General features: G+C 42.3%; 1 protein-coding gene and 1 long non-coding RNA gene across 2 annotated transcripts in view; both read left to right on the top strand.

The window, feature by feature from the left end:
- The first annotated feature begins 1,923 nt into the window (after window positions 1-1,923).
- On the top strand, window positions 1,924-11,582 carry LOC116565430. The gene is made up of 3 exons (XR_004275437.1): window positions 1,924-2,018; window positions 5,217-5,222; window positions 11,571-11,582. It is a non-coding gene; the product is annotated as an uncharacterized LOC116565430 (long non-coding RNA).
- Window positions 11,583-13,085: 1,503 nt separating this feature from the next.
- The window catches only part of ARHGAP31 (Rho GTPase activating protein 31), a 114,659-nt gene continuing 112,482 nt past the window's right edge, over window positions 13,086-15,262 (top strand). The window contains exon 1 of the mRNA XM_032298991.1: window positions 13,086-13,715. Within this exon, the coding sequence (XP_032154882.1) occupies window positions 13,616-13,715 (100 nt within the window). The 5' untranslated portion in view covers window positions 13,086-13,615. The remainder of the gene's footprint in view (window positions 13,716-15,262) is intronic.

Raw genomic sequence — 15,262 nt, 5'->3', positions numbered from 1 at the left:
TTTTATAATTACAGAGATGGTGGAACAATGGGAAGTCAGATGGTCAGGATAGGAAACTGATTCTGATTCTGATTCTCATTTCTTCTCTCCCATCAAGTTAACTTTTCCTTCATTCAGTACTGTTTGATTAGGGATTGGTACTGTGGACCTCTCTGCTCCGGTCCACTAAGATTGCTTAATTTGGAAACTTAGAAGCAACAATCGGCAGCATAACCTAAATCTGGAAATTGATGCCCAGGGAAATGCACTAATGGAACTTGGAATATACAACATTTTAGAAGACCTTTTGCTCTGGTCAAGTACATCCTTTACTGTTTTCAGGACCCCATTGGTGGCTGGACTAAGGGGGTGCATAAGTCCTCTCTCATAGGAAAGCATCATCTAACAACTGATCTGAACACTAGATACCACATAAGCACTGATATGATTAGACTGTGTCCCCACCCAATCTCATGTCAAATTGTAATCCTCACGTCTCAAGGGTGGGACCTGCTGGGAGGTGATAAAATCATGGGGGTAGATTTTCCCCATGCTGTTTTCATGATAGTAAGTGAGTTCTCATGGGAGCTAATGATTTAAATGTGTGGCACTTTGCTACTTACTCTCTCTTTCCTGCTCCACCATGGGAAGATGTGCTTTGTTTCCCCTTCACCTTCTACCATGATCGTAAGTTTCTTGAAGCCTCCCAGTTATGCTTCCTGTTAAGCCAGTAGAACTGTGAGTCAGTTAAACCTCTTTTTTTCATAAATTACCCAGTCTCAGGTAGTTCTTTATTGCAGTGTGAAAATGGACTAATACAGAAAATTGGTACCAGAAGAGTGGGGTTCTGCTATAACAATACTTGAAAATGTAGAAGCAACTTTGGAACTGGGTAACAGGCAGAGGTTGGAACCGTTTGGAGGACTCAGAAGAAGACAGGAATATGTGGGAGAGTTTGGAAATTCCTAGAGAATTGTTAATTGGTTTTGACCAAAATGCTGATAGTGACATGGACAATGAAGTCCAGACTAAGATGGTCTCAGATGGAGATGAGGAATTTATTGGGAGTAAAGGTTACTCTTGCTATGCTTTAGCAAAGAGACTGGTGGCATTTTCCCCTGCTATAGAGATCTGCGAAACTTTGAACTTGAGAAAGATTATTTAGGGCATCTGGCAGAAGAAATTTCTAAACAACAAAGAATTCAAGATTTTGCCTGGCTGCTCCTAACAGAATACAGTCATATGCATTCACAAAGAGATGGCCTGAAATCGGAACTTATGTTTAAAAGGGAAGCAGAGCACAAAAGTTTGGAAAATGTGCAGCTTGACCATGTAGTAGAAAATAAAAGCCTATTTTCTGGGATAAATTCAAGCCAATTGCAGAAATTTGCAGAAATAAGGAGAAACCAAAAGTTAATAGCCAAGACAATGGGGAATGTCTCCAGGGCATGTCAGAGATCTTCACAGCAGCCCTACCCATCATAAGCCTGGAGGCCTATGGGGCTCCACTGCTCTGTGCAGCCTTGGGATATGGCACCCTAGTCCCAGTTGCTCCAGCCCCAGTTATGCCTAAAAGGGGCCAAGGTAAAGCTCAGGTCGTTGCTTCAGAGGGTGCAAGCCCCAAGCCTTGGTGGCTTCCACGTGGTGTTGGGCCTGCAGGTGCACAGAAGGCAAGAATTGAGGTTCAGAAACTTCCACCTAGATTTCAGAGGATGTATGGAAATGTGGAGCCCTCATGGAGAACCTCTACTAGGATAGTGTGGAGGGAAAATGTGGGGTAGGAACCCCCACACAGAGTTCCCACTGAGGCACTGCCTAGTAGAGCTGTGAAAAGAGGGCCACTGTCCTTCAGACCCCAGAATGGTAGATCCATGAACAGCTTGCACTGTTCACCTGGAAAAGCCACAGGCACTCAATGCCAGGATGTGAGAGCAGTTATGGAGCCTGTACCCAGCAAAGCCACAGGGATGGAGCTGCCCAAGGCCTTTGGAGCCCACCCCTTGTGTCAGTGTGGCCTGGATGTGTGACACAGGGTCAAAGTAGACTATCTGGAGGCTATGAGATTAATGACTGCCCTGCTAGGTTTCAGACGTGCATGAGCCTTGTGGTCCCTTTGTTTGGACCAAATTTCTCCTTTTTGGAATTGGAACATTTACCCAGTGCCTGTACGCCCATCGTATCTTGGAAGTAACTAACTTGCTTTTGATTTTACAGGCTCACAGGCAGAAGAGACTTGCCTTGTCTCAGATGACTTTGAGACTTGAACTTTTGAGTTAATGCTGGAATGAGTTAAGACTTCGGGGGACTGTTGGAAAATGATTGATTTTGCAATGTGAGAAGGATATGAGATTTGGATGGGGCCAGGGGCAGAATGATATGGTTTGGCTCTATGTCCCCACCCAAATCTCATGACAAATTGTAATCCCCATGTGTCAGAGGAGGGAACTGATGGGAGGTGATTGGATCATGCAGTCAGATTTCCACCATGCTCTTCTCATGATAGTGAGTTCTCTTGAGATCTGGTGGTTTAAAAGGAAGATATGACTTGCTATCCCTTCACCTTCTGCCATGATTGTTAAGTTTCCTGAGGCCTCCCAATTATGCTTCCTGTTAAGCCTGCAGAATTATGAGTCTACTAACCCACTTTCTTCATAAATTACTCAGTCTCAGATAGTTCTTTATAGTAGTGTGGAAATGGACTAATACAAGCACCTTTAAAATAGAGGTGACTGAGTGGGTGCATGGCCATTTCTATGTCTTCTTTTGAGAAATGTCTGTTCAGATCATTTGCTCATTTTTTAATTGGGATTTTTTTTGTTGAGATATTTGAGTTCCTTGTATATTCTGGATATTAATTCTCTGTCAGATGAGTAATTTGTAAATATTTTCTTCCATTCTGCAGATTGTCTTTTCACTCTGTTGAATGTTTCATTTCCAGTACAGAAGCTGTTTAGTTTGCTGTGATTTTATTTATTTTTTTCTTATGTTGGCTGGGATTTTGAGATCTTATTAAAATATTTTCCCAGACAAATGTCCTGAAGCAACTCCTCTAGGTTTTCTTCATGTAGTTTTATTGTTTCAGGCCTTATAGTTAGGTCTTTGATACAGTTTGAGTTGATTTTTATATACATTTAGGTCTTTGATACAGTTTGAATAGATTTTTATATTTAATTTATATATATGAAACTAGGTGAGGATCTAGTTTCATTCTTTTGCATGTAGATATCCAGTTTTCCCAGCATAATTTATTAAAGAGACTTTTCTTTCCTTATAAGTGTGCTTGACACCTTTGTCAAAAATTAGTTGGCTATAAATATATAGGTTAATTTCTGGGATTTTGACTTTGTTCCATTGGTCTATGTGTCTGTTTTTATTCCAGTGTCATGATGTTATACTGTTAAAAAAAACTGTACTACTACAGCCTTGTAGTATATATTGAGATATAATAGTGTGATACCTCCAGCTTTGTTTCTTTTGCTGAGAATTGCTTTGGCTGTTTGGGGTCTTTGTGGTTCTTTAAAAATGTCAGGTTTTTTTTCTATTTTTATAGAGAATGTCATTGCTATTTTGATAGGGATTGCATTGAATATGTAGATTTAATAATGTTAATTTGTCTAATCAGGGAGCATGAGATGTTTTTCCATTTGTACTATCTTCAATTTCCTTCATCAGTGTTTTGTAGTTTTCCTTGTAGAGGTCTTTTGCCTTCTTGGTTAAATTGATTTTCAGATTTTTTAAATTGTAGTTATTGAAAATGGGATTGCCTTCTTGATTTCTTTTTCAACTACCTTGTTGTTTGTGTATGGAAACACTACTGATTTTTGTATGTTAATTTTGTACTCTGTAACTTTACTGAACTTATCAGTTCTCAGTTTTTCAATAGTACCTTTAGGACATTCTATACGTAAAATCATCATCTGCAAGTGGGGACAGTCTGACTTCTTTCTTCCCAATTTGGATGCCCTTTATTTCTCTCTTGCCTAATTGCTCTAGCTAGGACTTCCAGTACTATTTTGAATGAGTGATGAAAATGGGCATCCTTGTCTTGTTCTAGTTCTTAGGGGAAAAGTTTTCTGCTTTCTTTTGTTTGGTAAGATGTTAGCTGTAGGTTTGTCACATATGGCCTTTATTATGTTGAGATACATTTCTTCTATACTTAATTTACTAGGAGTAAATTATCATGGAGGGCTGTTGAAGTTTATCAAAAGTTTTTCTGAATACATTGAGATGGTCATATAGTTTTTGTCCTTCACTTAACTGATGTGATGTATGACATTTATTTATTTGTATGTGTTGAACTGTTCTTATATCCTTGAGATAAATCCCACTTGATCATGGTGTAGTATCTTTTGGATGTGCTGTTGGATTTGCTTTGCTACTAGTTTTTGAGGATTTGTGTGACTATGTTCATCAGAGAGATTGCCCTGTAGTTTTTTTTTTTTTAATTGTGCCCTTGTCTGGTTTTGATATCAGGGTCATGCTATACCCACAGAATGAGTTAGGAAGAATTCCTTCTGCTTCAATTTTTTTTTAATTGCTTGAGGATAACTGGCATTAGTATTTCTTTAAAGGTTCAGTAGAATTCAGTGGTGAAGGGATCCTGTTCTGGACTTTTCCTTGCTGGGAGTTTTTTTAATTACTAATTCAATCTCATTACGTGTTACTAATCTGCTCAGATGTTCTATTTCTTCTTTATTAAATCTTGGTAGGCTGTGTGTGCCCAGGAACATATCCATTTTCTCTAGGTTTTCTAATTTTTTAGCATATATCGCTTCATAGAGTCTCTAATGAGTCTTTTTATTTCTGTGGTATCCATTGCGACATCTTTTTCATGTCTGATTTTCTTTATTTGGGTTTTCTGTCTTTTTTCATAGTCTGGCTAATGGTTTGTCAATTTTGTTTATCCTTTTTAAAAAACAGGTTTTTGTTTCATTGATCCTTTTTTTGCTTTTAGCCTCAATTTAAATTGTTTGTTCTGATTTTTATTATTTCTACCCTTCTATTAACTTTGGGTTTGGTTTGTTCTTGCTTTTCTAGTTCCTTGAGGTGCATTGTTAGGTTGTTTATTTGAACTCTTTCTACCTTTTTGATGCTGGTGTTTAGTACTCTAAATTTCTCTCTTAGCATGCTTTTGCTGCATTCCATAGGTTTTGGTATGTTGTATTTCAATTTTCATTTGTTTTCAAAAAATTTTAAATTTCATTCTTAATTTCTTCTTTCCCCTATTGGTTCTTTAGGAGCATGTAGCCTAATTTCCATGTATTTCTATAGTTTTGAATATGCGTCTTTTTATAGTATCTAGTGGTATTCCATTGGAGTCCAGTAAGATACTTGATGTAATTTTAATTTTTAAATATTTTCTGAGATTTGTTTTGTGTCTTAGTATATGGCCAAACCTGAAGAATGTTCCATGTGCTGCTAAAAAGAATGTGTATGCTGCAGCTGTTTGGTGAAATGTTTTGTAAATGCCTGTTTGATCTACCTGGTCTATAGTGCAGTTTAAATCTGATGTTTCTTTGTTTTTATGTCTAGATGATCTGTGCAATGCTGTGAGTAAGTTTTGAAGTCCCAAACTATTATTGTATTGGGGTCTATCTTGCCCTTTAGCTACAATAACATTTGTTTTATATATCTAGGTGCTGCAGTGTTGAGTGCATGTGTATTTATAATTGTTATATTGTCTTGCTGAATAGATTCCTGTATTATTATATGGCCTTCTTTGTCTCTTTTTACAGCTTTTAACTTGGAGTCTATTTTTTCTGATATAAGTATAGCTACTTCTGCTTGCTTTTGTTTTCCATTTGCATGAAATATCTTCTTCCATACCTTCACTTTCAGGTTATATGCATCTGTACAGCTGAAGTAGGTTTCTTGTAGGCAGCATATAGTTGGGTCTTGTTTAATGCATTTAACCAATCTATATCTTTTAAATGGAGACTTTAAGCTATTTACATTTAAGGTTATTATTGACAGGTGAGGACTTACTCTTGTAATTTTATTGTTTTTTAAATTTTTTAAATATCCTTTTTTCCTTGCTTTCTCTCTTATTGTTTATTCTTGTAGTTGGGTGGTTTTGTGTAGTAATAAGATCTGATTCATTTTTCATTGCCTTTAGTGTATTGGCTTTAACAGTGGGTTTTTTTTTTAACATAACATTGGCATGATTTCATGATGTGGTTATCATCTTCTCACTTCCAGATGTAAGACTCCCTTGAGTATTTCTTGTAAGACCAGTTTAGAGATGACAAATTCCCTAAGTTTTTGCTTGTCTGTGAAAATTTTATATTTCCTTCATTTGTAAGGGATAGCTTTGCTGGGTACAATATATTTGAGTGACAGTTTTTTCCTTCAGTATTTAGAATAGATCATCGCAGCCTCTCCTGGTCTATAATGTTTTTGCTGAGAAATCCACTAATATTTATAATAATCTAACAGAGATTCCCTTATGTGTGACTTGATACTTTTCTCTTGCTCCTTTTAAAATTGTCTTTGAATTTTAAAAATTTGACTATAACACACCTCAGAGAGGATTTGTTTAAGTCAAATCTCTTTGGAGTTCTTTGAGCTTCCTGGGTCTGAATCTCCATCATCTGTGTCCCAAGACTTGGAAAGTTTTCTGCTATAGTTTCATTAAGTATGTTTTACTCACCTCCTCCTTTATGTTCTCCTGGAATGCCCATAATACTAACATTTACTTACTTAATAGTGTTCCATAAATCCTAAAGGCTTCCTTCACTCTTTTTCATTATTTTTTATTTTCTTCCTCCCTTCCTTCTTTCTCTTTTTTTCATTTTTTTCTTTTTCTTTTTTTTTTTTCCTTCCTCTTTTTCTTTCTTTCCTGGCTGTACTATTTCAAAAGACATAACTTCAAGTTCAGAAATTTTTTCTTCTGCTTTGTCTAGCCTAGTGTTGAAGCTCTCAGTTTTATTTGTTTATTTCCTTCATTATTGCATAATGATCTTTTCTCTTTTTGTTTTTGTTTTTTGAGTCAGAGTCTCACTCTGTCACCCAGGCTGGAGTGCAGTGGTACAATCTTGGCTCACTGCAACCTCTGCCTCCTGGGTTCAAGTGATTCTTTTGCCTCAGCCTCCCAAGTAGCTGGGACTACAGGCATGCACCACCATGCCCAGCTAGGTTTTGTATTTTTAGTAGAGACAGGGTTTTGCAATATTGGCCAGGCTGGTCTCAAACTCCTGATCTTATGATCCACCTACCGCAGCCTCCCAAAGTGCTGTGATTACAGGTGTGAGCCACCAGTGCCTGGCCTTCTTTGTCTTTTTTTACAGCTTTTAACTTTAAGTCTTTTTTGTCTAAGTATAGCTACTCCTGCTTGCTTTTGGTTTCCATTTGCATGGAATAGCTTCTCAGTTGATATTCTTGCATGAAATTCTCCAGCTCTAGGATTCCTGTTTGGGTCTTCAATTATGAATTCAAATTATGAATTGTTTTCATGATTTTGCTGAATTGACTATTTGTATGCTCTTGTATTTCACTGAGCTTCCTTAAGATTATTATTTTGAATTATTTCTCTGGCATTTTGTATATTTCCTTATGATTGGAGTCTGTTACTGAACAATTACTACTTTCCTTTAGGAGTAATGTTTTCTTATTTTTTCATAGTTTATATGTTCCTACATTAATTTCTATAAATCTGGTGGAAAAGTCACCTCTTTTATTTTTTTGGAGACTGTTTCACAGGGAAAGACTTATTTGTATGAATGGGTCTTGGGGTGTCAGTGTGGTGGGGTATGTTGACCTTGACTGTGGGTGGACACAGTCGTATGGTCTCAGTGTAGTTTCTTCAGCTGTAATCCATACTAGTGGCATTTGCAAGTTTCTCGGTGGCCTAGGCTGAGAGAGTTTGTGGTGACTGCTGTGGTTTTGTCAGGAGTGGGTTTGCTGGGATGTTTCTTGGGTTGGGGGTGCATGTGTACACATGATGAGTTTGTCAATTTGTGGTCTGGCTCACTGAGGTTGGGGCCACAGAGCTGTTACTCTGGCTGAAAGCATAGACACATGGTTGCTCAGCCAGCTTGAGGGTATGCCTGCAGGAGTGTTCTTCAGTGTTGAGATGCAGGTATACAGCTGTTTGGCTGAGCTGGGAATATGTCTACCAGGGGTAGCCAGAAGGGGTGTTTCTCAGGCCCAGAACATGGGTGCAAGGCTGCTTAGCTGGTCTGAGGGTGTGCCTGCTAGGGATGGTCTATGGGACTCTTTCTCAGTCCTGGTATATAAATGCAGGGCTACTTAGCCAGCCTGTCTGTAGGGGGCAATCCATGGGGCTGTTTCTCAGGCCCAGGATACAGCTACACAGCTGCTTAGCTGGCCTTGGGTGTGTTGCCAAAGAGTGGCCCATGGGAAACTTCTCAGGTTTGGGACACAGATGCAAAGCTGCTCAGCTGGCTCAGGGGCATGCCCACTAGAGACAGCCTATGGGGTTGTTTCTCAGGTCTAGTGTGCAAATGCATGGCTGCTTGTCCAGTCTGGGATGTGTCTTCCTGTGGCAGCCCACAGGGCTGTTTCTCAGGTCTGAGACATGGACTTCTAGTGACTTGACTGTTCTGGGGGCCTGCTCACCAGGAGTGACCTTCAGGATGATTTCTGAGGCCCTTTTAGGGAGTACAGGGCCATTGAGCAGGCTGGGGTATGGTAGGGTAGAGGTTCTGGGGACACGTAGGGCTGTTTCTCAGGTCCTGAGCATGGATGTGTAGCCACTTCACTGGCTGGGGAACATATCAGATGCTTGGAGGCTCAGGGGCCTCTCCCCTCAGGGGTGGATATGTAGTAGTTTGGCCAGCTCAAGGGTGGTTTTACCCTGGGTGGGACTGGCAGACTGTTCCTCCTTCTAAAAGTATGGTGACAGGAATTGGTTTCCCTGCTATGCAGGACCAGAGGCACAGCTGATCCTTGGCCCAATCTCCATACAGCTGGGGTTGTGGCATTTAGCTACCCATGTGGGATTGGTACAATGAAGATGGAGCCCCAGTGCTAAGGAGGTGCAGTGGCTACTGGCCACCAGAGCAGGGCACACTCCAGAGGCAGCTCCGGTCTCAAGACCATACTATGCTGCAGCAGCCTGGCTCACAGAGGGTGGGTGGGAACAAAGAGTACACACCCTTTGCTCTTAATCAGAGCCACATAGCTTTCTACCAGCTCTCCCAATTGGGCTCAGGACTTGTGAGAACTGCAGAATTCTCCCATTGTAATGACTGTAGGCTGGGCATGGTGGCTCATTCCTATAATCCTAGCACTGTGGGAGGCTGAGGCAGGCCGATTGCCTGAGTCCAGGAGTTTGAGACCAGCCTTTGGCAAGATGGCAAAACCCCATCTGTACAAAACATTAGTCAGGCATGGTGGTGCACATCTATAGTCCTGGCTTGAGCCAGGGAGGCAAAGGTTGCAATGAGCTGACATCACACCACTGCACTCCAGCTTGGGTGACAGGGCAAGACTGTTTAAAAAAAAAAAAGTAGGTGTTTGCAATGGTAATAGGGGCTGATAGGGATCATCTGTTTCCTTTTTCCTTGCAATAGGAAGTCCCTCCTGTCTCTCAGTTGATCTGATTTGAGCAAAAGAGATGGGGATGCAAAGGCTTATTGCCTCCATGCTGCCTTCCTGGACTTCCAATCACCACAGGTCCATTTCCACTTTCCCACCTCACTCCAGCACTCTCCTTTTAACACTCCAGTAAAATCCTAGCTGTTTATGTGTTGCCTTGATCCTTTCTTGTCAGGGGGATGAATGCCAGGCATCTCTAGTCAGTTATCTTGCTTTTCTACAGTATTTATTTACAGGAGAGAAGGTTGATGCCATCCTTGGTGATGAAGGAAACAGATAGCACATGTTGATAGGCACCAGTCCTAAACAAGTGCAGATAAGAGGGATCATAAGCAGCAACAGAATTCTGAGGTCTCTCCATGTGAGCAAACAGCTTTTCTAGTAAATTGCACCATGACACACTGCTAAAGGCATAATTTATATTATTACCAAATAGCTTCTCAGTTAGTCTTTCCATTAACATTCCTACACTATCTCCATACAAACTTGCTTCTTAGGTAATAGCCAAATAGAAATCAGATTTGGAAACCAAATCAGATTTCTTCAATAGGTGCAGAAAAGAGTCTGCTTAGAATAAGCAAGGAGAAAGAAAAACAAATGGGAAGAGGAAGAAATACATATAGGAAGAAAGAAAAATTAGGGGAAGAAAAAACACCTAAAACAAGCACTAGATTCAACTTTGGCATCTATCACAGGACATACTCAACATTAAGAGGGGGCAGGAAACAAATGGAGAGGGGGACAGATTTCCAGCTCCCCGAATCAGGTTGTCACCATGTGACTTCATTATCTTGCTTGATAAATCATGAATTCATCCCACCATTTGGTGTAGATAATTATCATCAAGACAACCTTGAAATGTACATCACGTGTACATTTCAAATAAGGTTTGTTTAATCAGCACAGGAATAATGAACACCTTGCTAGGTACTCAGTATTACCTCCACCTTGAACGCTTACAAACTTGAACCTAACTTAACAAGAAGCAGGATCAAAAGGTCCATCAGGCCATTCCAGGTTGAAAATCCTATGAAGCCAGAGGCATTTGGGGAAATTCTAAGTAAAGCATAGAAGAATCTCAGGGCTATGTTAAGGTCATTAACTGGCCTCACTGGTTCACCTAGACAGCCTGTTTTTCAACAGACTACATCTGCTGGGTTTGATGGTGATTATGGGGATTCCATACATAGCTAAAGTTATACTGTGAAGTGTTTTGAGAATTACTTGTAAATTATTGTGTGCATACTTAACTGATAGCCTTCATTATGAGAAAGACCTTATTTAATAAAGTTACATGTAATTAAAAAATTAATTCTGATTTGAATAAAGTCTACTGATTAATACTGTATGAATATAAAATTTCTAATTTTGATAATTATACTCACATTATATAAGATATTAATATTGGGGGAATTTGGGTGAAGAGTATATGGGAAGTCCTTGACTATTTTTTTGAAAATTTTTTATAAGCTGGAATTACTTGAAAATGAAACATCAAAATAAAGTTTTTAAATATTTAAAAAGGTAATTCACAGGGCTTGGCAATTTCTCCATTATTTGCACCCAGAAAAGGGGCTCCTACAGTCTCACTCTTTTGCTGACAACATGATGAAATCCACCATAAGTCAGATGAAATAATAAATGCAAAAGTCCTTGCTGAAGTAAACTGCTAAGGAAATGTTAGTGATCACTATAGTCACATATGGAGCTGCTTCTCTATAAATAAAGGGAGGAACAAGTCATTATAGTAAATTCTCCACCAGATAGTCTCCAAGCAGTTTACAAAATGCTTGGAAATTGCTGCCCTGGAAGTAGGACTCAGGGAGCTATTGAAAGGTTTTCAGCAAGGCAGGCAGGCAAGCATATAACTATAGCAATCCTTTGGATAGAGGAAGTGGAGGAGACTGGACTCAACAAATCCCACTAGGAGTTACTTTAATAATTGAGGAGTGGATGGTTGTCACTGAGTGGGCCTGGAAAGGAATAAACCAAGCTGAGACGCATGTTGAAGAACTCTGTCTGGGCGGGACTAGCTTGGAGGTTGGGGTGGAAGGAGAAGAATGAGTCAGTGGTTACTTGAAGATGTCTCGCCAAGATGACTGGGGCAAATGCTTCTCAGTTACTGAGAGATGGAAAAAGGAAAAAAAAAAAAAAAAAAAAAAAAGGAAACACAATTCGTAGAGTTTGGGCCAAAAACTCAAGTGGCTCCAGAGGCCAGGCAGGTGCAAAAGGGGGAAGACAGGCCATGGGGGCCGTAAAAAACTGCCAAGACTCATCTCTCTAGAGAGGGTGCCTCCAAAGGCCTGCCACAACTCAGCATCAGCAGTCCTTGCCATATGGGAATGCACTTGTGGTGTAAGAAGATCTCCCATTTCTTCAAGAGAAGCCAGAAATTCAGATCTTATGTGAAATCTCTTGTCTTTTTAATGCTGGCTACAAATTTTAAAACATTTTAAAGCCTGGTGTCTGCCAGCCAAGCACATCTATGGGGCAGATCTGGCAGGCTGGCTATCAAGTTCTGACCTCTGACATAGAGAAAATGTCAAGCATCAAAGTTCACAAACTGTTAAGGTGATACATAGAGAGACAGTGACTGCAAAGGGATTCAGTACCTAAAATGCTACAGATGCAGCTTTGCCAGCAATCTGAGCCCTGAATGCCCCTACCCTTCAAGCCTGTATATGGATTTGAATTTATACAGTAAGTTTCATCTAATCCTCAAATGGTTAAATCACAAGAATTTGAGTGCTTACTGTGTGCTGAGTACACAGAAGTCAAGGAATTTAATCTAACTGGAGAAGGAAAAACATGCCCTCCTGAAACAACTTGAAGCAAATTATGAAACAACCTGGGAGGCTGCTTTCTTCACATTTAAGGTGTCAGAGGCACCTTAAATCCTGGTTTGTCGCCCACCCTCCCCCCATCACTTCCATTTAGCACCAGAAATCTGACTTCCTGGGCAGCGGTTACAAAGCTGCAGCCTCTCTTTGCCCAGGGGTATCTTTACCCCAGTGTGGGAGGGGAGTGAGCCGAGGTGGGGGTGCAGGGACGCGGCGGAGGAGGGAGGGATGGGAGTGGCCGGCGTGAATTCAGCCACAGTGCCTGTCAGGTTTCTCCGCCGCCGTCCCGTCGACGGGCGGGCACCGAAATAGAAAGTGTCAAAGATACGATGACAACGAGGATAAAACCAGGGCAGAGCGTTCCGAAAGTCCCATCCAGCACGGTCCCCGCAGAACGCCAGCGCACCTCCTCCCGCCGCTTCAAAGGGCCGGCTCGGCGGGACAGGAAGCGGCGGCTGCGGCTGCGGGTCCTGCGAGGAGCGCGCGATTTCCTCCCGGGCTGCGCAGTTATCTCTGGAGCCGCTGAACGGCTCTCGGGAGAACGCGTTCTCTCCCCCACCCCGTGCTCCTCAACCCACCCACCTACTTCCTCCGGCTCCACACACTCACAAGCGCCGAGCTGCCAAAAATTTCCACCCTCCGCCCCCCTCCCTAGCTAACTTCCTTCCAGCGTTTCCTGAGCTGGATGATCCTAGGATTTGTAAGACAGGAAAAAAAGGAAGGCGTGAGGGCGGGCAGGAGGGACAGGATGCTTGTTTTTCGCTCTACCAAAGCCGTCTGAAGGCGAGACCGCGGGCCCAGGGCGCAGGACCCGCCGCAGACCCCGGGCCGTCTCCTCGCCCCGCGTCCTCTCCAGGGCTCTCGGGAAGGCGGGGAGAGAGCGCGCCCTCCCTCCGAGGCGCAGGAGAAACGCCCGGAGACACCGCGGGAGCCTGTGAAAGTCCCTGGGACTCCCAGTGAGGAAGTGACACTCCCAGGCTAGCCGGCCCGCGGCTGCCAGTCTGCACGGCCTCGGCACGGCGGCCCCGGAGCGGCGCGGGGTGGATCTCAGGCTCTGCCGGCCCGCGCCCCGCGGGGTCCATGCGCAGGGTCCCCCGCCCGGCTCCTTCCGTCCAGTCCTCCGATGCGGCCCCCCAGAGCCGCGGGGCAGCCGGTGATCTAGCCCGGGAGCCAGTCTTACAGCGGTGCCAAGCAGAGGGGCGGCGGAGACGGAGGGGCAGCCTCTTTGGGACTAACTCATGAAGAACAAGGGTGCCAAGCAGAAGCTGAAACGAAAGGGAGCCGCCAGCGCGTTTGGCTGTGACCTGACGGAGTATCTGGAAAGCTCGGGACAGGATGGTAATGTGCCTTGCTTGGCCTTTCCCCCCTTCTTTTTGTTTGAGGGAGAGATGGACTGTCTTGGTTTGTGTTAGAATCGGTTCACAAGTTAATGTATTCCAGGCCTGTGCGCTCATGGCACTTTTTTTTTTTTTAAGAACATAAACTATTCTTAAGGTGCACAGGGCTGCCGTCCCGACGCGCAGAGGCAGCTGTGTCAATCCTTCCGTTGTTTCACATAAGCCGTTAATGGGTGGTACTGCCTCAAGTTTACCCGGCCACCTCTGGGGATGGGGGTGGAAGCTGCAGAGGTCCAAATCCTAAACTCTGTGTGTTGGAAGGGAGGGAAGAAAGGTGGACATGTGCGATGGTGATCAGTGGGCTTTCCTAGATACAGAATCATGACCGCCTTTGCTGTCCCCCCTGGGCTCTCCAATTTCAGCTGCTCATATCTTTTTTTATTATTGCGTTAGAAGGCAGTTGGGGGTGGGGGGTGGGGAAGGATCCTGGCTGAAGGAGTGGTTGCACAAACATTTCTGAATTTCTGACCTGATGCCAAATATATAGTACCTCCACCCCCATTCCACAACCCCCCCAAGACCTTTTCCCTCCTCTTGGCTTTCAGATTAACATTTGGTGTGTTAGACAAGAAGAGTGTTGTAAAAAGGTCAGAGGGCCTTGATTTTTAAATAGTTTAGGGTAAGTAGAGAAAAGGAAAACTCTGTTTTCAAGGTCAGATTGGGGGAAAAAATGTGGGGAGGGGGAATCCATTGGAGACAATTTAAACATTTGTTGGGGAAAGGGGAAAGAAAACACTATCTAGATTTCAATAACAGCGTTTGAGCTTAGAAGTGTTTAATCATAGGAAAGTTGGAAAATTGAGCATTAAATGACTCCTTTTGTAAGGTTGACTGGTTTTGCACTTACCCATGACAAAAAGGCCTTGTCTTTAGAAGCTTCAGTGAGAGGGAAAGTAGCCTGCTATATGGGCCATGTGTTTATACATAGATAGATATAACAAAGGGGAAAACATAAGGGCTGTGTAACTGTGCAGAATTATTCTGCCCCCAGGAAAGTAATCTCAAAAACTATTTGATTAGTCCATATCAAATATGCATTTCAAAAACAGTGCAATGCTTTTGTTTCACTTCCATTTTTTTGGGAGACTCAGCACCACCTAGTAATTTGCAGTGGTGTGATATTCCTGTGGTATTCTAGAGTTCAGTCTGCTGTGTCATTAGGACAAATGGCTTAGTATTTTAGAGCTTGGAGAACCATTTCAAAACTGACTCTTTTGAAATAGATACATAACTGAATGATTCATTGAATCCTCAGCAACCATCTGGAGAGGTAGATTTGAGATAAAAATCACTTGGTTTGAGTTTTTTTGGATGTGAGAGAACTCTATGCCTCTTAATCACCATTGTCAGAAGTTTACAATGAAATGTTTTCCTTCACCTGTTATTGTAGGGGCCTTCAAGTTAACCTCCAGGTACACTAGGAATGCTCCTGGGATGCCACCTTTCACCACGTGGGTGTTATTCTGGCTCCTCCCTCAAAGCTATGAG

Source organism: Sapajus apella, unplaced genomic scaffold (assembly GCF_009761245.1).
Source record: "Sapajus apella isolate SASKATOON/1434 unplaced genomic scaffold, GSC_monkey_1.0 scaffold40, whole genome shotgun sequence".
Taxonomy (NCBI): domain Eukaryota; kingdom Metazoa; phylum Chordata; class Mammalia; order Primates; family Cebidae; genus Sapajus; species Sapajus apella.
This window is presented reverse-complemented; position numbering and strand designations above follow the sequence as displayed.